The following is a 26459-nucleotide window of genomic DNA, read 5'->3' as shown; positions in this document are numbered from 1 at the left end:
CTATCCACACCTCAGAAGATGGGCCTTGACCCTGATGAAGAAACATGTCTCCACTTCAGCATCACCAGGTGCTGAGCCAGTAGAGGTAAACATGCAGAAAGTCCTGTTAGAAAGCAGAACATGTGGAACCTGAAGGTCCACTGAATGAGGAAGGGACAGGTGAAGGCTCATGAAGGGAGAGAGCCTCCTCAGAGAGGTGATAGATTCACAGTGTGTAGTGAGGGAGGGACTGGACCAACACACAGGAAGTACATGACACATAGATGATGTCACTGATGGACTTACCTGAGCAGGTGAGATCCACGATGTAGGAAGTGGAACCTGACCATAAACACTCCCTCACAGCAGATCCAGACTGAACACAGTCAGAGTGAATCCACCATACAGATCTCACTGAGGACTCCTTTCTGTGTCTGATAGAAACAGCAGAGCCACAGTCCAGATCTCTACAGGCAACATCTGCTCCCTTCAGGTTCCATCCATGGTAATCTACTGGTCTCCATTCTCCTTGATGTTTTACCTCCAGGGTTCCTTCACAGCGACTGGCTCCTCCCACCAACCTCACAGGTTCTGAACAGAAACAAGAGAGTCGTCAGTAGAAGAACAAAGTGAGTTTCAGTAGAACAGAAATGAAGCAGATCAAAGCTGCAGCTCCTCTTCTACCTGAGCAGGTGAGTCCAACAGCTTTACCAGGTGAGCAGGTGTTTCTCTCTGAGCCTGAGCTTCTACAGTCCAGGAGAGCAGACTCATGGCCTCCACACTGGAACCCTTTGGTCCACATTGGAGCCTCCACTTCTCCATAGAGCGCCCCCTGGAGGACTGAAGGAGCCCCACAGCCAAGCTCCCTACAGACCACCTCTGCACCCTGCTGGTCAAAGTCCTCTTCACACACTGAGGACCACTGGTTAGACTGGTTAGACCTCACCTCCAGTCTGCCTGAGCACAGACCAGACCCATTCACCAGCCTGATGGATTCTGGAGAGAAGACAGAAGATGGAAGAGACACATTAAAGACATCACACACTAAACAAAGAGGGTGTGTCCATGAAGATCGAGAGCTCTGATTGGTCCAGATGTCTCATCTATAAAACACAGAGTAGGATCCACACTAGATGTTTGCATCCGTTCAAAGGAGGAAGTTCACGTGTGTCAGAAATATTCAGATTAATTGAGCTTTTTTTTAACCCCTTCCTCTGTCCATCAGGACAAAGACGTCCCCCCATAGAAACAGCTTCTTCACCTCTTCAGTTTGTCTCATGAACCAAGTGTGAGTCCCTCACTGACCCAGACACCACATCCCACATTCACACAGTCGTCCACCATAGAACCTTTGGATCCTAAATCCACCACTAGAAGCAACATCTCTTCCAAGTTGGCTTTTCCTTTGGCCCGTGTTCAAAGGAATGAGGAGTCCTCACTTTAAATCCAAGCACACTGGTGTTTTACAGGCTACACAACTCCACTCGGTGGGAGAAGCGCACACTGAACCCCTGAACCCAACTACACACGTGCACTTCCTGGAGTCTGGTGTCTCGTAGCGCGCATACAGAGCCAACATAACCCTTCACCACCATCATCTACAGCCCCTATTTACATTCTGTTGTTGTTACCAAGCAGGGAGTTCAGGTTCAGTTTGTTCACCTGTTCACCACCTGAACATCACAGCTGGAATGCAGCTGGAAGCATTGAAAAGTACACAAACTGATGAACTAAACACATCCGAACTCAACACTGATGATGAATTGAGAGGCTGCAACTTGTTATGAGAAGATCTGTAGTGGAAAGCCGGTTTATTGGAGCCACTTTTACTGATAACTTGTGTTTAATAATCATGAGACGACTCCCACACGTCTGCACTAGTTGTGATTTGATTTCACAGGTTGCACTTTACACAGAACGTCTTTTAAAGATAATAATAAACAGGTGAATTACAGCCACAATATCAGCCTGGTTCCTTATTGCTTAAAAGACACTAAAGTATGATCCAGGTCTCCAAAGCGTTGCCTCCAGGAGCAGAACTGGGCCCACATTCAAACCTCTATGAGCACAAAGTCAGCCTCACACTGTGATGTGCACAACACTAGACACACGTGTGGACATCACACACAGAAGTACTTGATGATGTCACTTCCTGCAGCACTGACTGGCTCATCACCACACGTGTGTTACACACGGTCACACACAGCCGCCTCATGGTAGACCATCAGGTTTCAGCAGCATGAGATGCAGCAGGTGAGTTCACCTGTTCAACCAAGATGGAGGAGGAGAAGATCAAAGACAACCAGGATCAAATGTAACCAATGAAATGTGTCCATCTCTTGTGGACCATGTTGTGAACACGGATTCACGTGCAGCTTTTCCTGCTCCGTGTTTTCAGCTTTTCTTTAGATGTTCATTTTCTTTTCTTGTTTTTTGTACTAAGATCCAATGTTTGTGTGATGCATGAACACTGGACATGTTGTTGTTTCATTGTGCGTCTGCGTGTTGACTTGTTGACTCATTTGAGGATGTGGATGAAAATAATCTCTATTTCCATCAGTGTGCAGCGTTGGTCTGGTGTGGTGTGTGATGGAAGTGTGTGTAGTGTTGTACAAAGTGTGAGCACACGTTGTGCGTTTAGTGGTGTAAATGTGGGCCATGTTTTGCACTTTGTACTTCACTGTCTCCAATCACTGAGAAGTAGAAGTACTAAAAGGGTTTGCAGTGTGTAACTGGTACAAACAGAATAAAGCCTGATGCAACGTGTGTGTTTCATGTGGTGACTAAACATGGTTTTGATGAATGATCATTAAAATGTTGATAAATGTGTAGTGTTTCATTCTGCAAAGGACTGGAGGTGTTTGGATAATTGTGTGTTCTGTCTTTAAAACTAAACCATCAAAATGGTGCTTCTGCAATCGAGGAAAACTTAAAAACTCAGCTCTTGTGTGTTGGTCCACTGTGTTCTTGTGTTTGTCAGTAACTTTAGAATTATGACAGTTTTTAACACACAAAAAGTGCAAATTGTGCACAACTTGCACAACGTTCCCTTGGTGCACCAATCGCTGGACCCAGTTTGGCCCGACTTCACACTCCCGTATCCTCATTAGACAGATTGTCCTTCTTCACACTGTGATGTCAACTACACATCACCCTGCTGTCTGCACACGACACACAACGTTCAGTTGTTGCACACACGTCTCAGGTGAAATCTCAACATCAAGCAGCAACACACAAATGTTGAAAGCAGGTTCAGCATCTTGTGTGTGAGGTTTAGAGAAAGCTGTGAGAAGGTGATGGAAGGCTTAGTCTCTGATGATATACCATGAATATTTACATATATGGATCTCTGTGTCTACGTTGTAGTCGGTGGACGTGAACATGTTTCTTCCTCCAAAGTGGGTCGTGACAGAAACACTTTAAGAACCACTGATTTCATCTAAAGACCTTTGTGATGAAAAGATATCCAGAGCTTCACGCTTGATGGAATGTTGTAACATCCATTAAACGACATTCTCCATCATTCAAGCAAATATTACTGTGTTACTAATAGATTATATTCAGCAGCCCGACTCACGGATTTGGGGGTTTTGCATTTGGAATGAAGAAATGTCTCTATAGCGCCCCCTAGAAATTGGACCACTTAGTACCACAGTAGGACAGTTTCCCCCCCGATGCCCGACTGACTTGAAGTTCACTAAGTTCACATGTTCTCTAGAACATGTTCTACAAAAAGGTCCATCATGGCGTTTAAATGCTTCTACTTAGATTTTACACCATTTAGAATTTAGTTAAAAACACACTTTTGCCGACTCCTCCTAAACGCTGATTCTGATACTCACAAGAGTTTCTTTTGATGATCATTGGTTCAATGTCATCAGAAATCATATAAACTTGTTGATATCTTATTGTTTTCATAAGTTAGGACCAATGAGCTTCTAAGGGGCGTGGTTTAATAAGTCAACACACTTAACTTCCAAATGACCACCATCTTTGTAGCATATGTAAATATTGCCCCCTAAACTGGCCCTAATGATCAAACATGATCTAATCTGCTCCGTATGTCTCTTATGCCACGACATCCTTAACCTGTACACATCCATGTGATCATCTTAATCCTGGTCATAGCGCCACCTAGTGGCAATGAGAAGTTACCTGTTGTTTTCCCTGCTCCTCACACATCAACCTGATCCCTCTCTAATGCTGTCAGACCTAAAAGAGACACGAGACCTTGATGACGTTAAAGATAACGTTTTCAAAGCGTCGTTCCCGGCATCGCTCCATGTGGTTAACGACGACTGACTCACGGACGCGATTGTAGACGTGTGGTGCGTTTGATTTGAGGCTGGAGATGGTTTATATCTTCAACAAGTGAAAGGTGCTCAAAGTTATGGCTCACAGGTACAGACCGATTCAAGGTGTGTAGTGAGGGAGGGACTGGACCAACACACAGGAAGTACAGGACACATAGATGATGTCACTGATGGACTCACCTGAGCAGGTGAGATCCACGGTGGAGGAAGAGGAACCTGACATTAAACACTCCCTCACAGCAGATCCAGACTGAACACAGACAGACTGAATCCCCCACACAGATCTCTGTGAGGACTCCACTCTGTTTCTGATAGAAACAGCAGAGCCACAGTCCAGATCTCTACAGAGAACATCTGCTTCCTTCAGGTTCCATCTATAGTAACCTACTGGTCTCCATTCTCCTTGATGTTTCACCTCCAGGGTTCCTTCACAGCGACTGGCTCCTCCCACCAACCTCACAGGTTCTGAACAGAAACAAGAGAGTCGTCAGTAGAAGAACAAAGTGAGTTTCAGTAGAACAGAAATGAAGCAGATCAAAGCTGCAGCTCCTCTTCTACCTGAGCAGGTGAGTCCAACAGCTTTACCAGGTGAGCAGGTGTTTCTCTCTGAGCCTGAGCTTCTACAGTCCAGGAGAGCAGACTCATGGCCTCCACACTGGAACCCTTTGGTCCACATTGGAGCCTCCACTTCTCCATAGAGCGCCCCCTGGAGGACTGAAGGAGCCCCACAGCCAAGCTCCCTACAGACCACCTCTGCACCCTGCTGGTCAAAGTCCTCTTCACACACTGAGGACCACTGGTTAGACTGGTTAGACCTCACCTCCAGTCTGCCTGAGCACAGACCAGACCCATTCACCAGCCTGATGGAGCCTGGAGAGAAGACAGAAGATGAGAGACACATTAAAGACACTAAAAAGCATCTCATTAACGTTGTGTTTCTCTAAGAAGATCTGTATGGAAGTAAATCTGTGTCATGGGGGGTTGAAATAAAAAGGTGATTGAATTTATAGCACTGAATATTTATGCATTGAAATTATGTACCTTAATGTTTAAAACACTGAAAAAAAATTCAACCTAAAAAAAAAAACTTAAAATATTCAGCCAAAACAAAAATCATGGTTACAATATTCAACCCAAAAAATTCAGCCGTGAGACACCAACATCTGGGACACTAAGGAAGAGCAAACGATTCTAGATTCAAGATCAGGAGCGTGCGTCAAGCTGAAGGAGCGAGCACCCAAAACACCTTCGAATTGTTTCCACGTCCAATAATAACGGGGCTTTAACTCCTCTTTAATTTGGAAAGAAGAGACAGAGAGGAGTCCTTGAATTTCACCCTCCTGCACATCCAAAGCCATTGTTTACACACACACACACACACACACACACACACACACACACACACACACACACACACACACGACCCCGCCCCCCATGTCACTCACATGCTGCATTCACTGGACAGACACACAGTAGGAAACCAGAACATCAGAACATCAGAACATTGTCCCACACAGCAGATAACAGTGATGTCGCTACGATATAAAACTCATGGGCCGCACCAACATTAAACTTCATATTAAGGTGGGGGCACAAAATGTCGTCCAGAGGGCCGCAGGCCGCTAGTTTGAGACCCCCGCTTTAGAGGGTGAATAAGTGATTCATCCTGGATACACTACTGTCATAGATGATGTCACCGATGGGCTTACCTGAGCAGGTGAGATCCAGAATGGAGGAAGAGTTACGCAATGATAAACATTCACTCAGAGCAGATCCAGACTGAAGACAATAAGAGTCCATCCACCACACAGATCTCTCTGAGGACTCCTCTCTGTGTCTCATAGAAACAGCAGAGCCACAGTCCAGATCTCTACAGAGAACATCTGCTTCCTTCAGGTTCCACATAAAGCCACTTCCTGGTCTCCATTCTCCTTGATGTTTCACCTCCAGTGTTCCTGCACAGCGACTGGCTCCTCCCACCAACCTCACTGATCAGAAACAAGTCATCAGTAAATAAATACATTTCATTTAACGTTGACCTCTGACTCCTCTTCATTGGATCTTTACTTCTCTCTTCTGTCTCTAGTTACCTGCTGATGTGGGATTTCCTTCAGCCTGGAGTTCTGGAACCATATACAGTGAATGTCATTAAAGTCCTGAGTATGTGATTGAGCCTGTGTACAACTTTCATCAGTTTCTTACATTAATATTCATTTAAAAACAAGACTTCAGCCAATCACAGAAGAGGAGATTAAAGAGAGATGTGTGTTGTGACGAGGTGACTTTATATGTTAATATTAATCCTCATCCTGAGGGGAGGAGCTAAAAGAGATACCTGTCCAAAGGTAAAAAGACATGAGGACACGTCCCAACATGTCCTCCTCCCACCGTGACACACAACAACAACAACAACAATAACAAGCATTGTGTGTCCTTCAGTGTGAGAACTTCCAGAAGAAGCAGTCCTTAGCTGAGCTGCTGTTGAAGTTTCTCTGAGTGCAGATGTTCAGCATCTCTCCCTCACATTAAGACCTTCCCTTGTCTCCTCTCCTAAACACTTGCTCCCTTTCCTTCCTTCACAGTGATTAGTGTGTAGTGGATGGACATCAAGCTGCTGACTGTTACTCCTAAGAAGCACACAGCATATTGATCATCATCACATGGGTTGGGGGGCAGGATGCAGAGGTGAGGCACAGAGGTCATTGTGGAAGGTCTGGACCACAAACCCCCCCACAGCACACGGGTTCTACAGTGGAACCTTCTCTCTCAGCCTGGTTCTCTTGTTTCTGTGAGTTCTATAGAATGTAATCTGTTGTCATGACAACAACGTCTCGTATTAATACACAACTACGTGAACAAAATGACTTCTTTCTTTGACCCATGAGTCACTGGGAGCGTTTACCCACAATGCATTAGTGCAAAGACGGGCCTCAACTCAATATGGGTTCTTGTGGGAGCCAAATATCCCAGAATGCATTTCACCTCAGCAACAGGCATCGACGACAGGGAAAATAAATAAATAAATAAATACTATTAACGTTATATTTGAGTCACAGAATGTAATTTCAGGACTTTTTCAGAGGAAAAGTTTGTTGTTTAAGCAACATTTCTGTGATTGGTTTGTCAACATTAAGCCTTTTTCACAAGGACACACACACTCACACACACTTACATACACACACACACATGCTCGCACACGCACACACACACACACACACACACACATTGACACACTTACATACACACACACACATGCTCGCACACGCACACACACACACACACACACACACACACACACGCACACACAGTCCATTGTGGCTTAATTATTGCACAGCGACCAACAATAAAAACACACACTGCTCAACATGAAGGCCTTCATTCAGACACATTGATCCATTCAATATGAAGCTATAAATAGATTATTGGAACATAGAATCCACCCGTCGTCTTATTGGTGAAAACATCGATCACAGCGTGTAAAACGGGTCTAAAATCAGTGACGTCATTTTGACTTTGAATTTGGCGGCGATTCCGTTTCCAACGTAGCTGGTGAAGTGACGTCATGTGTGGATTTTAATTGGTCCATGTTTGATACGTAACGTAGAGGATTACTGCCATCACCTGTTTACGCTTAAAGGCACAGCAGAGTTGTGCTTTTTGACGAACATGTTGAAATGTTCAGGTTCAAAGTGCTCAAAAACTCACCTGAACTTTAGTGGACGTATATGCTGACATTTACACTATTAAACAAGTAACTGTAATACAGACCATGAAGTGTGTGTGTTCAGGACAAATGTGAAAATATAAGAAAGAGTCCTACCTGAGCTCCATAGCAACAGCAGCAGCATCAACAGGTGATCCATGACGACCAGGTAGACGTCTGTCTCTGTGCGTCTGTCTCTCTGCGTCTGTCTCTGTGCGTCTGTCTCTGTGCGTCTGTCTCTGTGCGTCTGTCTCTGTGCGTCTGTCTCTCTGCGTCTGTCTCTGTGCGTCTGTCTCTGTGCGTCTGTCTCTGTGCGTCTGTCTCTCTGCGTCTGTCTCTGTGCGTCTGTCTCTGTGCGTCTGTCTCTCTGCGTCTGTCTCTCTGCGTCTGTCTCTGTGCGTCTGTCTCTCTGCGCCTGTCTCTGTGCGTCTGTCTCTGTGCGTCTGTCTCTCTGCGTCTGTCTCTGTGCGTCTGTCTCTGTGCGTCTGTCTCTCTGCGTCTGTCTCTCTGCGTCTGTCTCTGTGCGTCTGTCTCTGTGCGTCTGTCTCTCTGCGTCTGTCTCTCTGCGTCTGTCTCTGTGCGTCTGTCTCTCTGCGTCTGTCTCTGTGCGTCTGTCTCTCTGCGTCTGTCTCTCTGCGTCTCTCTGATGGTCTTGTGTTGTTTCCTCAGTTTATCTCCTCATACCAGAAGAGGAGGAGCTTTGCTGATACTGGTCTTTAGTTTTTAGATCTTATTCACACGTCTCTTATGCGTTTCTGTCAAACTGATTATTTGCCCTATATTATTATTATAGGACTGTTTCCACGACAACCAGAGATGTTCCTATGAGATTAATGCCATTAGTCCCCCCTATCTCTCTCTCTCTCTCTCTCTCTCTCTCAGTAGATATATCAATAGATATATTGATGTTTTTATATAGATATATCAACGAGACTTCATTATATTTCAATAAATATCATATTTCTCATCTTTGAGTTGAGGTCCATGTGAGAGCTGGAGGTGGACCAAGGTCTCACTAGCTGCAGGGATGGAGAGGAGAGGCCTTGGTTTGCAGCTGAAGTAGCAGCGCCCTGTTCTACAAGAAGGCCCCACTAACAGTGAGCTGATGAGTTCCTTTAGTGAGGATTCACTCTAAATAAGAGTTCATCCTCATAAAGACAACGGAAGACACCCTGGGACCAGAAAGAAGGAGAAGAGGAGCAAGTAGTAGGACTCAAAGACACCTAAAGGCCTCACTGAGCTTGTGTGGAAGACACTAAGAACCCAAGTAGTGATTTGACCTCAACAGGGTCCCCACCACAGGGTCACTAATGGTTGTGCTTCATGTGTTTAGTTCACACAGATCTCATGGGATGTATTAATCACCTCCTCTTCTTCTGTCCATCTGCTTATTGTTCATAGTTAGATGTGGAGATGTTGAGGATGGTCTGCAGGCTTCATGATGGTGAACATGAAGGAAGGAGGGAATGGAACCTGATTCCTTCATCTCACAACCTAATGAGCACAATCGGACCCTGATGCACAGAAACACTGTTATAATGGAGTAAATGACATTACAGAGCACAGATGCTGGGCTCTCCATCACATGACCAAAGCACTAGAACATGAGGTGGAACAGGGAACACGTGTTGATGGGTCACTTTGCTGCTGTTTCCCTACTGATCAACATCAGAGTCCTTCTTAGTTTGTGTTACTTTACTAATGAAGAGAAGGACTTTTGTGTTTCACAACCTGAACCAGGGCCGGGTCTAGACAGGCCTGTATGAGGGGGCAGCCACAAATCTTGAGGGTGCATTGTGCTCCAACACCTTATTTGGGGGATTTAGTTTGAGGGGGCACAACATTTATTTGAGGGGGCCAGGCCCCCTCTTGACCCTGCCTAGACCTGGCCCTGACCTGAACTGCAGTTCTGTGAAACTGATCATATCTCATTTCACAAGAAGCTGCTGACCGCCTAAAGATTAGAGGCCCGTTTCCATGACGACCAGAGGTGTTCCTATGAGATGGATGGTATCAGTAAGTAGCTGTGACCAAAACCACCACCTGCAGCTACTTCCTGCTTCTACTTTAACTGATCCAATCACAGGATGTTTTTCGTCTTTTTGGCACTAAAAATGTAACACAAAGTCAAAGTCTTAAACTACTATATGGACATTTATTTGTGGGGATAAAGAGGAACCACAGTGAGTGCTGTGATGTGTTAAAATGAGTTTATATGTTACTGATGAATAAATATCTCAATATTAAACAGCAAAAAAAGTTCTGAGACTTGCCTCTAAAAAAATCCCTTTAAATGCTGTAAAACATTGAGGTACGAGGCTGAAAGCACATGCACGTGATGTGTCCCTGTGTGTGGACAGTGCACGTGTCTCACGTTGACACAGTGAGGATAAACTACTCTAGAGGAGGCTTTTGTGAAGGCCTCTCTTCCCGACACGGGAAAGTCAAATCATGTGTTTTTGTCTTCCTCGGGTTGCCGTAGGCCGATCTGCTTCATTCCACCACTCGCCTGAGTCGTCTGATCTCACTGAATACGACCAAGTGACAGCTTCCCCACACACTCACTACACTAAATGTCCATGCTCCATGTTTCTGATTGGCTGCAAACATTGACGAGAGTAATTTGCAGTAATTTTAATCTGGTGGTGGTTTGGTGGAAGTACCCGGTCTGCGTCACGTTCACACGTCTGCAGGAGGTGACGCCGGTTACGCCTGAGCACGTGACCTCCATCAGTGTAGATGTCGTAGGACCTGTGGGTACCTGCTGGTTCCCGTGGCTCCTTCTGGAACACCTTCTTCAACGTGCTTTTCACACAAACGCTCAAACAAAGCCACTCTGTCACCTCGACTGGACCTCGGTTCATTCCTCACTTGCTTTATTTGTTCATTGAAGGTTCCTGTAAAACATGAAAACACGCATCAGCGCAACAGTGCCAACTGGCGGTTGTTCTTCTGCTGAGAACCGGATTAAGCCGGTTCCGCAGGAGCTAGCTTAGATGTAGCCACCGCCGTTTGTAGCGCGCTGCTGCCGCCTAGTGGTGGAACTGGTGCACTGATCCTCAACGCTTTTCAACACTTCAGGCAATAATCTTGCGCTGATGGCGCAACTCTTGTGGTTCGCTCCAAGTCCCGAGCGTGAGCAAAACCTGTGAACTCTAACCGGGTCCATTGTCACTGATCACTGGGGTTTACCAAATCTGTACCTGCTTATAATAATAATGAGCAGAACCTATTTCACAGATTGTGATGAATCTGCAAATGTGTGTTATATAGGCCTCTAGATTCTGATCGGTGAAAGTGGGGGTGAGTGTGAATCGCTGCATTTAATGATTCCTGGGGGCGAGTCCGCCTGACAGTTCCTGTGGAGGCGCGCACACACACACACACACACACACACACACACACACACACACACACACACACACACACACACACACACACACAAACAAATCTCATGCTGACGCACTTCTACTAGAGGACCAGATGGGGCCCAGAGGCATTATATCCCACAACGGAACACATTTCAACAACAAAAGATGGAACTAGAAATGAGTCCCTTTCTCAATACCTTAGACGGCGAGGATGGACTTGCGTTCCCGTGAGAACAGACTCAGGAGACAGACTCGTGAGTCCTGACTCACGGGTTCGGGAGAATCGAGAATGGACATTTTGGCAATTGGAACAGCAGCTGACTTGATGACGTCACCACGTCAGCTGGTCTTGCTAATACGTTTTAATATAACAATCAATCAACTCTTTATTCACGGTCCAGATAGTACAAAAAACTAAACAGTAAGTACATAATAATATAATAAAATAGATACATTTATACATAAGGTTTCTTAGTACACCTTTAAAAGTGTTAACTCCCGCAGTGACATTTCACTGGCACTACACCATCTAAGCCTCTTAAGCAATATTCACATGGCATCATTAGAAGCTACTTGGAGCCTCTGTATACTTGCCTTTTCTAATTGGACCACAAGTGTTCAGTATGGAGTGGTGTGCAATAAGCTCTAAACAGAGACCTTTTCACTCCATCTGTACACATACCAAATTTGCGCAAAAGAATGTTAGCTTGTGCATACATGTTACGACATTGTCTATAAATATCATCATCATCGGTCATCTGTTCTGTAATAAAATGTCCAAGATATTTCACCTTATCACAGGCAACAAGGTAATTATCAGACAATTTAAAATTAGGGAATTTTAAAACTCTGTCCTCTACAAATTAAAATAGTGCTCTTACTGCCATTGTATTTTATATCATGTTCCACAACATAGACAGTACTAAATTAAAGAGCAGCTGGAGACCTGCACCGCTTGGGCTAAAAATCATCTGCACACATAAAATGATTCATCAAGGCATCACCAATCATGCACCCAGTATTACAGGCTTTTAACTGCTTGGAAAGATCATCAATATATAAATTGAAAGGACAAAATCTCTCCTTGTTGGACACCATTAGTGACCCCAAAAGGGGCTGAGACACTTTGGCCCCATTTCACTTGCATTGTCTGGTGAGCAGACCAGTGGGCCAGAATCCTCACTATGTGTTTGGTGGCACCTCTTTGGCTCAGTTTTTTAAAACAATTTTCCATGATTAACACGATCAAAAGCTTTTGAGGCATCAATAAAACACATGAGAAGGGATGAGTTTTGATCTCTATATTTGTTTATAATGTCCTTTAAGGCATATGGACACAGGTCAGTGCCATGTTTGGCTTTAAAGCCAAACTGGTTTTCTGAGGAGTGAACAAACTCATTTAATCTGTCGATGAGGATTATATCCAGAACTTTTGACAGAATACTGGCCAAAGCGATGGGCCTGTAATTGTCTAGTGCAGTGGTTCTCAACTGGTTCTGGCTCCGGGACCCACCATCACCCCTTAATGACAAGCCGCGACCCAAATCCAGGAACATTCTCAACATCTCAAATTTATTCAAAATCAAGTTCATAAGCTGAATTTTATATTCAGGGTGTTTAATTATCCTAAAAACCCAATGTCTCCCCCATATCAGAATGGTTTGACCCAACTTGGCACACGCTGCTGAAAACATGGACGAGCCGCAAAAAAATGACACTCTGCTGCATTAAATAAGTCCCTTCAAAATAAAATCACAGGATGAATTTTTTTTTTTTTTAATTCTATTTTTTATTTTCCCATGGAAAGGCCCGCGACCCATTAAAAAGAGAATCACTACCTACTTTAGCAGCTTTGTTTTGACCGGCACTAACAGAACAGACAGCACTGAGTCTGGTAACAAGCCATGAGTCACGAGGCCAGTAAAACAGATGAAGAAGAGGAGCTATCCTGGGACTTGCATATTTAAGACGTTCAGCAGTAATATGGTCTAGTCCACTTGCTTTGCCATCAGCCAGCGAGTTTACAGCTTGGTACACCTCTCGTGACATAATGGTCATTGACACGTTTGTCTCAATATCTTCCACCTGGTATAAGTCCCCACCAACACAGTTAAACAAGGTTCCATAGTGCTGCCTCCATAGCTCAGCAATATTGTCTGCTCCTGACCTTCCGTCAACAGTTGCACGGCAGAGATGTTTTGCAGTTGTTAAGAACTCTCACTTCCTTCCAGAAATCAACAACATTATTGTTTCTCATCTTCTTGGCCATGGAGTCAGCCCTCATGGCTTGCTCATTAATACAAATGAATCGAATGGCATACTTGTATCTTGCATCAGTGAGTTTCTTGTACTCTAGTACAGGCCCTTGTCTGGGGATTTAAAAGCTTCACAGGTTTCAGCTACACACTCGTTCCAATCAGGTTTGATGTTATGAATCTTATTTTTATGCCTGTAGTGGGGCTTACTGCCTTCATACAAAGCACCGACTATATCCTTATACATGGAGCAGAGATCTATGCTCCACATCCTTACAGTTAACATCAGTACACATAGTTTTATCTCTAGCTAGATGCATATTACTTTCAGATTTGAGCATAATAGGCCAATAAGTCCTCCTTAGTGAGAGTTGACCAGTTTAGTTTTTCTTCATTGACACTTCACATCTTCAACATTTATTGACAAAGAAAAGGATATTTGATCAGTTGTTGCTGCCCCATAAAGAATGTCCATCCATCCTGATGTGCATCAGCTGTACTTATACAATGGTCCATGACGTCGTGTGCCAGGCCTCACTGATGTATGTATAGCTGTCTGTAGGCAGTATCACATGATTATCTTTACAAAACGGAGCCATGTGATTGGCAAATAATGAGCAGTTGCCTGAGATATCTGCATTCATATCCCCAATGACATGGATACAAGATGAAGCATTATCCTGAATATAGGAATTTTTAAAGGCAAGCCTATGTAGATATTCATCCTCATTATGAAGCACTCATAAGGTGTATAGACATTAAGAATGACATATTCCTTATCATTGTGACTAAGATATGTTCCAATGCCCCAGTCAACACCAAGCCTGAGCACTTTTATCCGTGAGTCAAGCTTTTTATTCTAAAAAATAGCCACACCCCTTGGTATCCTACCTTGGACTAGTGCCAAGATCAGTTGTCGACTCCCCAGCCCCGTGAAAGTTATCATTGAGGGAGTTCAGTTTTTCCAAGTCTTGCTTTGCTAAAAATGTCTCTTGGATACATAGAATCTCACAATTCTCCAAAAGGTTGTCAACCACCATGCGGCGCGCTTTCTCCCCTGCATTCTGCCCCCCACGCAGGACAGTTGTATGACAACACCCCAAAAAACATTTGAACAAGGCAAGTTAGTGGCCATAGCACCAGCAGGCACAGTTATCCCCCCCACAGTGAGGGTTAGGGTTCGACCCAATAGCTCCCGCCCTGCGCGGCTCGTAATGGCGCCGGACAAAAGCCCCGTCTGGCCACAGCTCCGGAGTGTACATTTCATCAACCTCATTGCATTCAGCAGATACTTTAAATGAGCTGAATCTGCTGTGGACCTTCTCAATCTTCTGACAATTGACCCCACGGCCAAGTTTCTCTTTGAGGTACAGGGATAAAGTTTCAGTATCTCGATCTGGGGAGAACCGGGTCGCAAAGACACTGACCGACTTGGTTTTGACCGTTTAGTAATGCTGCCCACAGCTCCGGTCCCAACAACAGGCAGAACATTGCCGGGTCTCTTTTTCGACTGAGCTGCAGAGTTCTCCGGACAGTGCGTTGGCCGCCGGCTCTTCTTTACGACGTTTCTCAGTTTTGGGGAGCTTGTCAAAGATGTTGGACCCCCCCCCCCTCCGGGTCCTTTCCGCTCCTCGAGCACAGGGCCCGGCCGCAGGACCCTCTTCAGAGTCCCGTTCCAAGGCTCCCTCCAGTGCCGTCCCAATCCCAGCATCACCAGAGTCTACGGCCCCGGTCTCCACACACGCATCACCTCCTTTCAGCGCCACTGACCCACCTGGGCCACGCCGCCCGGAGTCTGGTCAACCGGACGCTTCATCTCCACAGTGATGGCACGAAAGTCCTCGCCCACATGCGCTTGTAGCTTCATGGAGTGCTTCAATGAGCAGACCTCATTGTGCAAATGCTCCATTCTGCCAAGTAGACTCGAAACGTCCATGTTGGAAAATGTCACCGGCGGCAGTTCGTCCAGGTAATGAGAACCAAATGTAGGAATGTTCTCCCCACACTCGTTGATTACTCTCAGGCCACTTTTTGTGTTGCTGATGTCTTTCTGCCCTTTATGGAACACGCACCGCTGGGCAGTCGGGCAAAGTTAAAAAAAAAGTCTTTTCGAGGTCTCGATCCACTCGGAGTGGAACGTGTTCACAGCCAGCAGGACGATCTGGTCCTGGCTTAAAGTCTTCATTTTCACAGCAAGGAAGTTAAGCAGCTCGTCCTCCACAATAACTTTACCGTCAACAGTCCTATAAATCTCAGGTTTTATTCGAGACCGCTTGAAGCCCGGAGCGCCGGGGTCTTGACGTGCAGCACCCGCCATCGCATGTATTACACCGGGGGATGAGGAAAGAAGGCCATCCAAATGCCAATATTACATTTGTGTTATAATTAAATGCAATTTATTATCAGCATTGTACCAAAGGTAAAAGTGGAGCTGTTAATAAACGCATAGTTTATTAAACTGGTTTTGTTTCCTTGAACACAGCAGGTGACACAGACACATTTATCAAAGTGATCTTCATCATTTCATCTCTTTGTGTGATGACACATGAAAACTGATGCTTGTTGCGTGTTAGAACACACGTGTGCACATGTGAGGGAAAAGTCCTTCTCATGATGCTCACGTGTGCTTTTGGTGATTAAAGGTCACAAGTTGTCCTCTTTTCCTCATTCAGACAACTCGTAAAGTACTTTGTTAGAGTGGAACTAGTACTAAAAGTATCTGTGGAACACAAGTGTGTTTAGTTTGATTCATTACAACATTCTTATTCAGGAGCAAGACCCTTTAGAACATAAAATTACCAATTAAAATGTCATTACTGACAGAAATAAACACAATACTTGGGATTTAAGTCAAATCTTTTATTATGCAAAAAGTCTAAATTCCTTTAAGACAAATTTAAGTAAACCACAGAGTACAAATTTGAGTAATATTCTTGCGAATTAAGTAAAATCCTTAAAATATAAAAAGCAAACTCCACAATGACAATGTTCTTTTGGAAAAGGCAAAATTCTTAATTAAAACAAGTTGTATATTCATTGATTACTAAAGTAAGTAAATTCATAAAGAATAATAAACATATTTCTAATAAAATATCCCTATTTCTAAAATAATTAAACTGCTCAAGCAAAGTACAAAATTAAGTATATTTATGAATATTAATCATGAAAAAGAAAAAGGTAATTCCCTCAATTAAACATGAAGAATTTAAGATTCAAGCAAAATCTTTTAAGGTTCTTAAAAAAAACCTTAAACACAAAATTGTTTAAAGGCATTAAAAACAATAAGTAAAATATGCATAAAAGTTAAGTCCTGAATTACAAACTAAAGTAAAATCCTGCAGTGGAACAATAAGTGAAATTAGTGAAAGCGTTTCACTAAAGTAAGAGTTTTATGATGCGCTATTGTTCTTATTTGTATTATTATGATCATCTTTCATTTAAATGTAGTCCAGCTGTATGAATCTGTATCAATGAGTCATGTGACCCAGTAGGTGAAGTGATGATGTCATCACATCTGTTGATGACACCAGCAGGTCCTCATCATTGACTTTCATTGTACAGAAGGTAGAAGATGGATGTCAATGGTTCATGTCTGTCTGATTTAATGCATCACATTCACATTGTTCCTCATAGTCTTTGGTTTCTAAGGCTGCTTGGACTCTGCTAAACCTGATCTCAGGTCTACTTTATTCAACTTTATACCTGTGAGGTGTCTTAGAGCAGGAACCAATGGGCTTTGAGCTGAGAGGCACAGACAGGAACTCAGAAGGTATGAAGAGAGAGGAAGAAACACAGGCTCTAATAAAGTCACATCATATTCCAGCCTTCATGCGTATGAAAGTGAGCTGATGCTGGTTGTGTGTTACAAATCCATCTGGATGTGAGAGGAGCTACTCTGCTCCCTGAGCTCCTTCTTCTTCAGCTGCAGGAACACCCAGGTGATGATGATCCAGCTCAAAGTCCTCCCGTCTGCCCAGCTTCCGCCCCCTGGTGGTCTGGAGAGACATGACAGCACCTGTCTTCAGTTGACTAGTCACAGAGCTTCATGTGGTCCAACAGACGTGTGTCCGTACCTTACAGTAGAAGTAAAGGCCAACGTTCACCACCAGCAGCATCAGAGGCAGGAGGACCGCTTTGATGATGAGAGGTGTTGGATCTGCTCACACACATGGAGAGTGATCACATGACACCATGAGCCCACCAGCTCCCATGGAACCAAACACTGTATTACTCTGTGTTTACTTCATATTCACTGATTGAACTGTTAATCTGCTTCATGTTCCATTAGAGACCTGTCAATCAGTGTGTAGCCGCGCCCTAAAGCATCACCTGCTTTATGGCCTATTAGAGACCTGTCAATCAGCGTGTAAGCCCTGCCCTAAAGCATCACCTGCTTTATGGTCTATTAGAGACCTGTCAATCAGTGTGTATTCCCGCCCCAAAGCATCACCTGCTTTATGGTCAGTTTGACTCTAAATGGTCAATAATTTACTAAATAAACATTATGCTGTATTGAAGACTTGAAACTAAAGATTGAGACCATAAACTCATGTTAGTTTCAGTTCTCAAAGGACCAGAGTTACCATGGTAACCAAATCGCTCTGTCTTACAGCATATTGTTAGCTGACCCTTTTTAGCTGTTGTTTTGGTTTGGTTACTCTTTGACTCCTGTAATTGTGTTACACATGTCAAAGTCCTTCCAGAAACGACACGCATGCACTCTGTGGTCAGCTGATAGTCTTCAGTCCGTTTGGACCAATCATCTTCCACTAAGCTGCATGTGAACAGTCAGCTTACCTTCCACAGAGACAGAGAGCAGACGGCTCTCAGAGGAGAAGTTATGAGAAAAAACATAGAGGTGATAAACACATCTGTAGCTTCCTTGGTGGGCGGGCTCTGCAGCAGGAAACAGGAAGTTGGCAGAGTGATTGACAGCTGGCTCGGTGTAGTTGTGTGCTGAGGTGAAGGAGAGGAAGGAGAGCTGGAAGGAGCCTCCTGGGTACTGTGGCTGGATGGAGCAGCAGATGGTGAAGGTGGAGCCCCTGAGCACCTGAGCCCCCTGCTGCTGGGCCTCGGAGACCCCGTACATGGAGGAGGACACAGAGATGATTGGCTGAAGCAGCAGGTCTGTAACAGAGAGATGAAGACAGGTGATGTTTACCCTTCATTAAAAGAGACGGACCCTCAATAAGGAAGTGATGTCACAGACAGACAGACAGACAGTCAGTGATGTCCATCAGTGACATCAGTGATGTCACTGATGGACTTACCTGAGCAGGTGAGATCCAGGATGGAGGAAGAGTAAGTTGACAGTAAACACTCCCTCACAGCAGATCCAGACTGAACACAGTAAGAGTGAATCCTCCACACAGATCTCTTTGAGGACTCCTTTCTGTCTCTGATAGAAACAGCAGAGCCACAGTCCAGATCTCTACAGAGAACATCTGCTGCCTTCAGGTTCCTTCCATAGTAATCTACTGGTCTCCATTCTCCTTGATTCTCCTCCAGGGTTCCTTCACAGCGACTGGCTCCTCCCACCAACCTCACAGGTTCTGAACAGAAACAAGAGAGTCGTCAGTAGAAGAACAAAGTGAGTTTCAGTAGAACAGAAATGAAGCAGATCAAAGCTGCAGCTCCTCTTCTACCTGAGCAGGTGAGTCCAACAGCTTTACCAGGTGAGCAGGTGTTTCTCTCTGAGCCTGAGCTTCTACAGTCCAGGAGAGCAGACTCATGGCCTCCACACTGGAACCCTTTGGTCGACATTGGAGCCTCCACTTCTCCATAGAGCGCCCCCTGGAGGACTGAAGGAGCCCCACAGCCAAGCTCCCTACAGACCACCTCTGCACCCTGCTGGTCAAAGTCCTCTTCACACACTGAGGACCACTGGTTAGACTGGTTAGACCTCACCTCCAGTCTGCCTGAGCACAGACCAGACCCACCCACCAGCCTGATGGAGCCTGGATATGGAAGGGACACAAAGATTTGTCCAGCGTGAGAGGGGTCAGCTACAATAGTTCTTGCTCGCTTTAGGGTCCTGGAGGGACGGCAGATTGCAGCCAATCACTCTCTCTGCAGAGCGGATGACATGCACAACAAAGCTAAGAGGAGAAGAAGTCACCTGGACTGAGACGCTGATCTATGTGTTACAGGTTGCTTCGTACCAGACAGTGATGGAGGAGCAGAGGATGGACTCAAAATGGCCGTGTAGAAGTGCACCATCGTTGGCATGATCATATACATACTTATACAGCCCAGGTAGCCAGCAGACTCTGTTGTATTGCGGCAGAGTGTCGGCTAACTCGGCTGTGTTCCGGCTCGATGCGGCCAGATGTGAGCCCGCTTTTGCCCATTTCATTCATGCCATATCTGGCCCTGAAATTGCTGTTACAGACATGGCCCTATTCTGGCTCAGACATGGCCACCAGGTTTATCTCCAAATAGCACTAAAACAGGTTCTGGCTCCTTAATGGCTGCCAAACCTGGGCCTGATTACAGAATCAGGCCTATTCAAACTGAGACATGTTGAGAAAAAGAAAATCAGTTGTCTGTCGGGTTGCTAAGGGACATAGACGTCAGATTTTTGTTTTTGTGAGTACAGTGTGCACCGTTTTCGAATTTAAGATGGCCGTAGATGGCAGCCTCGATGTTGCTGTCTCTTTTTTTTAAAGCTTTTAGCAGTTTTTAGCTCTCAGCACTCTGGTTGCATTCACCAGGGGAAAACTTTAGAACACTCATGCAAGCTTTCAACTTAACAACTTAAGAGTACTAAGCCCGCTAGTCCCAGTGCTTCCAGGTTGGTGCCACAGCGGTTGGTCTGGCTGCCACATTACTAGCCAGCACAAGCCCACCTGTTTACCCTGCCAGGATCTTTCCGTCTGGTTATCAGACCTGTGAGGGTTGTCAGGCTGGAAGCTCTCCGAACTACCAGCCTGCTAGTCTCTGGACCCTTTGGCCCATCTCAATCTTGCCTTCTTGTCAAAGAAACTGCAACGTATTGTAGCTGCACAACTCTAAGCCCACCTCTTAGGGCTGTCTAAATTAGCACATTAATCTATGGGATGTGAGATGAATGCAATAAAATATTTTCATTCCCGATACAAGGGTCACTTTACGGCAAACCAGAAGTGAACAACGATGACCCGGAAGCAAAACCGCCGCTACCTGCAGTCAGTCATCTTTGATCGCGAGGTGGTAGTTGAAGATGGAGATAGTTTTTTGCAGGGGAAGGGAAACAAGCAGAGGAATTCCTCCACGTGTCGAACAGAACGTGGGATGAGTGGAGATGAGCTAGCTGCACGGCTAAGCTAGCTGCACGGCTACATCTATGTCAGGGATTCCCAAAGTGTGGGGGTGCGCGAGAGGAAGAATGTAATGGCCGTCAGTTTTTTTAAGTGGGATTTTTCCATTGACATATACAGTATATAAAAAGTATTTTTCCGTACAATAAAAAAGCATGAACAGTAAATATTTCCTTTGTAATTGCTTTTATTTTAAATACAAAAACTATAATTTATTATGAAGAAGACAGCTGCTGTTGGAGTGTAAGATTGGAGAAAGAGGCAAAAAAGTTGGACATTATTCCGGTGTCCAACACTATGTCCTCTTTTATTGTGTGTAGGCTAATTTTATTATCGCACTTGAAAAGTTTCCGGTTGATCCTCGTTCTTATTTATTTGATCTACTTCGGAGCCTATGCTTTTTAATGTTGTGGATCGTTTATAATTCATTGCAGTTTAATTCAATGTACTGTCATTCTAATTGCCATAACTGTTGTGTTATGATGATGATGCTAAGCTTCACAGTCATTTAACAGGCCGAGCCTATTGCTGCAAAAAGTGTGAATTGGGGGTGCGCCAACCCGGTTGAGACATGGAAGGGGGTGCGCAGGAAAAAAACCGCTGATCTATGTCAACGTCCACCCAGCGCTGCACACTGTCTGAAGAGAACCACGGTGTTGTCCTTCCAGTCAGTGGTTGGCACAAGGAGTGAGAATGGTATGTAATACTATTGATAGATTTACCATTCTTGTTTTGTAAATTATGAGATCTCACAACTCTCTTGTCTTTGTTTCTACCAGGCTGCAACTTCTGGATTTTGGCCAGAATCAAAGGGGTCTACCCAGTAAAAGTTTAAATTATTTTAATCTGATGACTATTTACCCAACAGCATCATTTTAAGAGAGTTATCCTATTCTTCAAATCCAGATGGGATGAATTTGTGAACTATTTTTTTGATTATCAATAAAAATAGATTTTTTTTAATAGAAAAGGGTTATATCTTTACCAGTTGTACTCATAGTGATGTTTCACAGGTACAAATAACCCTGCTGGTTTAAATGTTTATTATAGAGAATATGTAAGTAACTTGTGATATGAAGTTATATTAAACATGTGGGAGGCATCATTGTACCTGTAATAACGCCTCTCACATTTAACTCCTACAGTCTGGCTTCAGTTCACCTTCTGAGTCTCTAAATGTTGGATCACATGGGTCAGAGTCTCAGTCCAGGTAAACATGCAGAAAGTCCTGTTAGAAAGCAGACCATGTGGAACCTGAAGGTCCACTGGATGAGGAAGGGACAAGTGAAGGCTCATGAAGGGAGAGAGCCTCCTCAGAGAGGTGATAGATTCACAGTGTGTAGTGAGGGAGGGACTGGACCAACACACAGGAAGTACATGACACATAGATGATGTCACTGATGGACTTACCTGAGCAGGTGAGATCCACGATGGAGGAAGAGGAATCTGACCATAAACACTCCCTCACAGCAGATCCAGAATAAAAACAGTGATAGTCAATCCCCCACACAGATCTCATTGAGGACTTATTTCTGCCTCTGGTAGAAACAGCAGAGCCACAGTCCAGATCTCTACAGAGAACATCTGCTGCCTTCAGGTTCCATCCATTGTAAGCGACTGGTCTCCATTCTCCTTGATATTTCATCTCCAGTGTTCCTTCACAGCGACTGGCTCCTCCCACCAACCTCACAGGTTCTGAACAGAAACAAGAGAGTCGTCAGTAGAAGAACAAAGTGAGTATCAGTAGAACAGAAATGAAGCAGATCAAAGCTGCAGCTCCTCTTCTACCTGAGCAGGTGAGTCCAACAGCTTTACCAGGTGAGCAGGTGTTTCTCTCTGAGCCTGAGCTTCTACAGTACAGGAGAGCAGACTCATGGCCTCCACACTGGAACCCTTTGGTCCACATTGGAGCCTCCACTTCTCCATAGAGCGCCCCCTGGAGGACTGATGGAGCCCCACAGCCAAGCTCCCTACAGACCACCTCTGCACCCTGCTGGTCAAAGTCCTCTTCACACACTGAGGACCACTGGTTAGACTGGTTAGACCTCACCTCCAGTCTGCCTGAGCACATACCAAACCCACCCACCAGCCTGATGGAGTCTGGAGAGAAGACAGAAGATGAGAGAGACACATTAAAGACATCACACACTAAATAAAGAGGGTGTGTCCATGAAGATAGAGACCTCTGATTGGTCCACAGGTCTCATCTATAAAAGGATCCCCACTAAAAAGTTTACATCCGTTCAAAGGAGGAAGTTCACATGTATATTTACTCATCAAAGCTTGTGATTTGCTGCTAGTGAGCTTTTCCCTCCACGAACACTGAATCTACCAGTAGGTGTGATCAGCTGGTCCAGCCTCTCATCCCGCCTTGGACACACCCACATTCCACCATGAATGGTGCATTCTTCCATTGAGGCGTCCTAATAGAGTGTCTATCATGCAGCACATCACCAGAGTGACTGAAGTATTGATGATCACAGGAATCATACTGATAAATTCCACAATGATGGAGACTATCAGTGAATCCACCACCTGGACGTCATTTAGAAAATAACTTATTCATTCACCAGGGTCCTCTCCACAACTATCATGTAACTATTGATGGTTTTCTTTTAAATATAATCTGAAATTGACCAGATGTACTCTTGTGAAAGATATTTTGAAGGAAGTTGACTCATGTAAATCATTTTGAGAGGCTTTAAATTTGAAATGGTACGTAGGAATGTCCTGGTAATCCATGAGGACCAGTCCAACGCTGCTTGCAGCTTTAATTAGGGACTCGTTGTAGAGGAATCTATTGTATTTCAAGGAATTATTATTTTCTCTAAGGAATTCTTCCATTTTGGGAGCTTTATCATTTTCAACAAGTTGTTAAATTTGGCATGCATATCTGTATTGGTAAAAAAGGTGATATTTTGAGAGTTTTGCATTTGGGTATCAAGCACGGGCCCTATAGTGCCCCCTATATTACCCCAGTAGTCAATTTCCCCCCCCCGAACCTCTATTGACTTGAAATTTGGCACACATGTGATCTTGGACATGCTCTACAAAAGTCAAACCTGGTATGTAAATGCACCAAAATAGATAGGGAGTCATTTAAAAAAAAGCACCATTCGCCGTGAAAATTGAAGTTGTTTGAACTCGACCATATTTCATCTTATCTACTCCATATTTCTCATATAGCATGACCTCTTTACCTTGTCAACATCCATATGATCATTTCTAACTTTAGCCATAGGCCCACCTGGGGGCAAAAGAAAGTTTAATGTTTTTTACTTAACACCCTGCTCCTCACAGGTTATTCTCTCTCAAAAGTTATTAGCAGTGAATGAGTGAGAGAGTGAGGTCAGACCTTTGATCTGCCTGTCCAGCTGCTCCACCCGCTCACACACCCTCTTGGTGAGACTCTCCACGATGTCGTTCATCACGCTGAAGTCGGCTACGTAGTACATGTGAGTTTCCTCTGGGGGAGACGCGATGGCCTTCAGCCCGTTTTCATCGCTGCCTTTCACACCTGGGGAGGAAGGGGAGGGGAATCAGGAAGTGGTAACATGGTTAACATGAAAGGTGTGTGAAGTTTTTAATGATGGAAGAAGTCAATCGGGGCTTTTTGTCCTCCTGTTACCGGGGAAACTTTTATTATTTCATAAAACTAAGTAACATTATCTTGCAAAAAAAAAAACTGTTTCAATTAGACTTAGAAAACTTCACCGTCACAATAAAATAACAATTAAAGAGGATTTCTGGCATTTTTGTGAGCATTGGACTGTATTCTACTGAAAGATGTTTTAACATTTTCCTGACTGGACAATTTCAGCATTAACAAAGTGATAATCTAATCTAAACATTCACAGGTGAACGGGAATATTAACTTTCCTCAGATTATTGGGAAGACTTGGAGCGTACCGATGGCAAACAGTTCGATGCCGGCCTCCCTGAGGCTGCGTGCCGGAGGGATGACGTCATCCTGGGACTTCCCGTCCGTGATGAGAATCCCGATCTTGGGAACGCCGGGCCTGGACCCGGACTCAGGTCTAAAGCTGGTCTCCAGGATAAAGGTGAGAGCCAGACCTGGAGACCACAGATAACTTATTATGAAGAGATGAAAAAAACAAAGACAGAGAAACAAGAGACTTTCCACAAGAGAAGCTCATTTAAAAAGTTTGTGATTACTTTTTTACTTTACAGATTACTTGATTTTAAAGGTAAGTTAAATTACACGTTACTTTAGTAGTTATTCAGCAACGTTAAGATATGTGGCAATAAAGTCCCTACTTTCCCTTATTTTATGATCCTTCTAATTAATATTTTTTTGAATATTTTCTATTATCAACCTATTATCACAGCGGTTCCCTCATAAGACGACTTTCTTTTAGTTTTATTTGGAAATTTCAGATTCAGATCATTTTTTTTTACCAAGCCTTCCTTTTATCCATGATCTCTCCACTTATCATATTTTTTGGATTCTTTGAATATTCTTTTGAATAATTCTCTTTCTAAAACCTATTATAAATATCCATAAAATATGTTTTTCTGGGATTTCAGGTGATTTGAAATGACTTAACCTCTAGAAGAGCATCAGCCCCCTACATTGAAACAGCATAAAAGGAACACATCAGCTGTAACACATGTTGAACGAGTTCACCTTGAGTTTTGACCCCCTCCCCCCTCCCCCTCGTGGACATACTCGAGTCACAAACATCTGGACCTGCAGCTAAACCCCAAGAGCCGCTCTACCTGTCATCGTGCCCCCTCCGTTGTAAGGGATGTTCTTCACCGCCTTGAACAGCCTCTTTGGTGGTGTAAGTGTTGAGGTGCCACTCTATCTGCGGGTCTTGGCTGTACAGAGCCAGGCCTGCACGCAAGCACACACAAGTACACACATACACACACGCTGGCGCTACACAAGAGGGCTTTAAACAGAAAATGCATCGCTCTTTTTAGATAAAGCACCCCGAAAGCAGTTTTTTTCAAAAAGGTCCTCACCGATCCTGGTCTTGACAAACTCCACCGAGAAGGCCCTGATGAGGTTCTCCAGGAAGGTCCTGACAAGCATAAAGTTCAACGTCCCGATGCTCCCGGAGCCGTCCACCAGGATGACGATGTCAGATATGGCCGGAGTTTTGCACATGAACCCGTCTTCCGCTGGAGCTGAAGACACAGAACCACAGAAGACATATTCTCAGTGGTCCCCTAAGATGTCTCCTCAGTGGTGCAATGGTAAAATTACATTGTCTTATCCTAAAAGAGTGATAATTGTCTGTAATGAAGAAATGTGCGAAAAGCAGCATGATTCAAAAGGAACTGTTACCCCATCTTAACCTTGGTTTGTAGCTAAATTGGTCCGCAAGTTTCATGTCTTCCATCCTCCATTAGGTCTGGTGGTTAGGATTCGGCGCCACTGCGGGCCACCTGCCACTGGGGATGACCAGTGGCAGGTGGCCCGGGGACATACGCTCATCTTTCTCACACGAGTCAACAATTGGTATTATTAAGAATTGTTTAGTTAACTTGTTTTTTCTAAATGAATGAAAACT

At 44.4% G+C, this 26459-nt stretch overlaps 1 protein-coding gene across 1 annotated transcript; it reads right to left on the bottom strand.

The window, feature by feature from the left end:
- On the bottom strand, positions 1–26042 carry LOC119198872 (scavenger receptor cysteine-rich type 1 protein M130-like). The gene is made up of 9 exons (XM_062562027.1): positions 25909–26042; positions 25660–25777; positions 24829–24993; positions 24275–24436; positions 24120–24166; positions 4647–4746; positions 664–978; positions 286–570; positions 1–71 (listed from the first exon to the last, which is right to left on the bottom strand). Exons 2-9 carry the CDS (start codon positions 25664–25666, stop codon positions 1–3), a joined length of 1152 nt encoding a protein of 383 aa, XP_062418011.1. The 5' UTR covers positions 25667–25777; positions 25909–26042.
- Between the last annotated feature and the right edge of the window lie 417 nt (positions 26043–26459).

This window comes from Pungitius pungitius, chromosome 4 (assembly GCF_949316345.1).
Source record: "Pungitius pungitius chromosome 4, fPunPun2.1, whole genome shotgun sequence".
Classification (NCBI taxonomy): domain Eukaryota; kingdom Metazoa; phylum Chordata; class Actinopteri; order Perciformes; family Gasterosteidae; genus Pungitius; species Pungitius pungitius.
Note: the sequence above shows the minus strand (reverse complement) of the source record. Positions and strands in the feature narration are given on the sequence as shown.

Excerpts from the sequence above, each read along its gene's own strand:
- LOC119198872 (XM_062562027.1), bottom strand. Across the intron at positions 24,437-24,828 it reads CATCGAACTGTTTGCCATCG|GTGTGAAAGGCAGCGATGAA; the intron begins GTACGCTCCAAG and ends CTTCCTCCCCAG. Across the intron at positions 4,747-24,119 it reads ATCATATGGATGTTGACAAG|TTGGTGGGAGGAGCCAGTCG; the intron begins GTAAAGAGGTCA and ends GAACCTGTGAGG.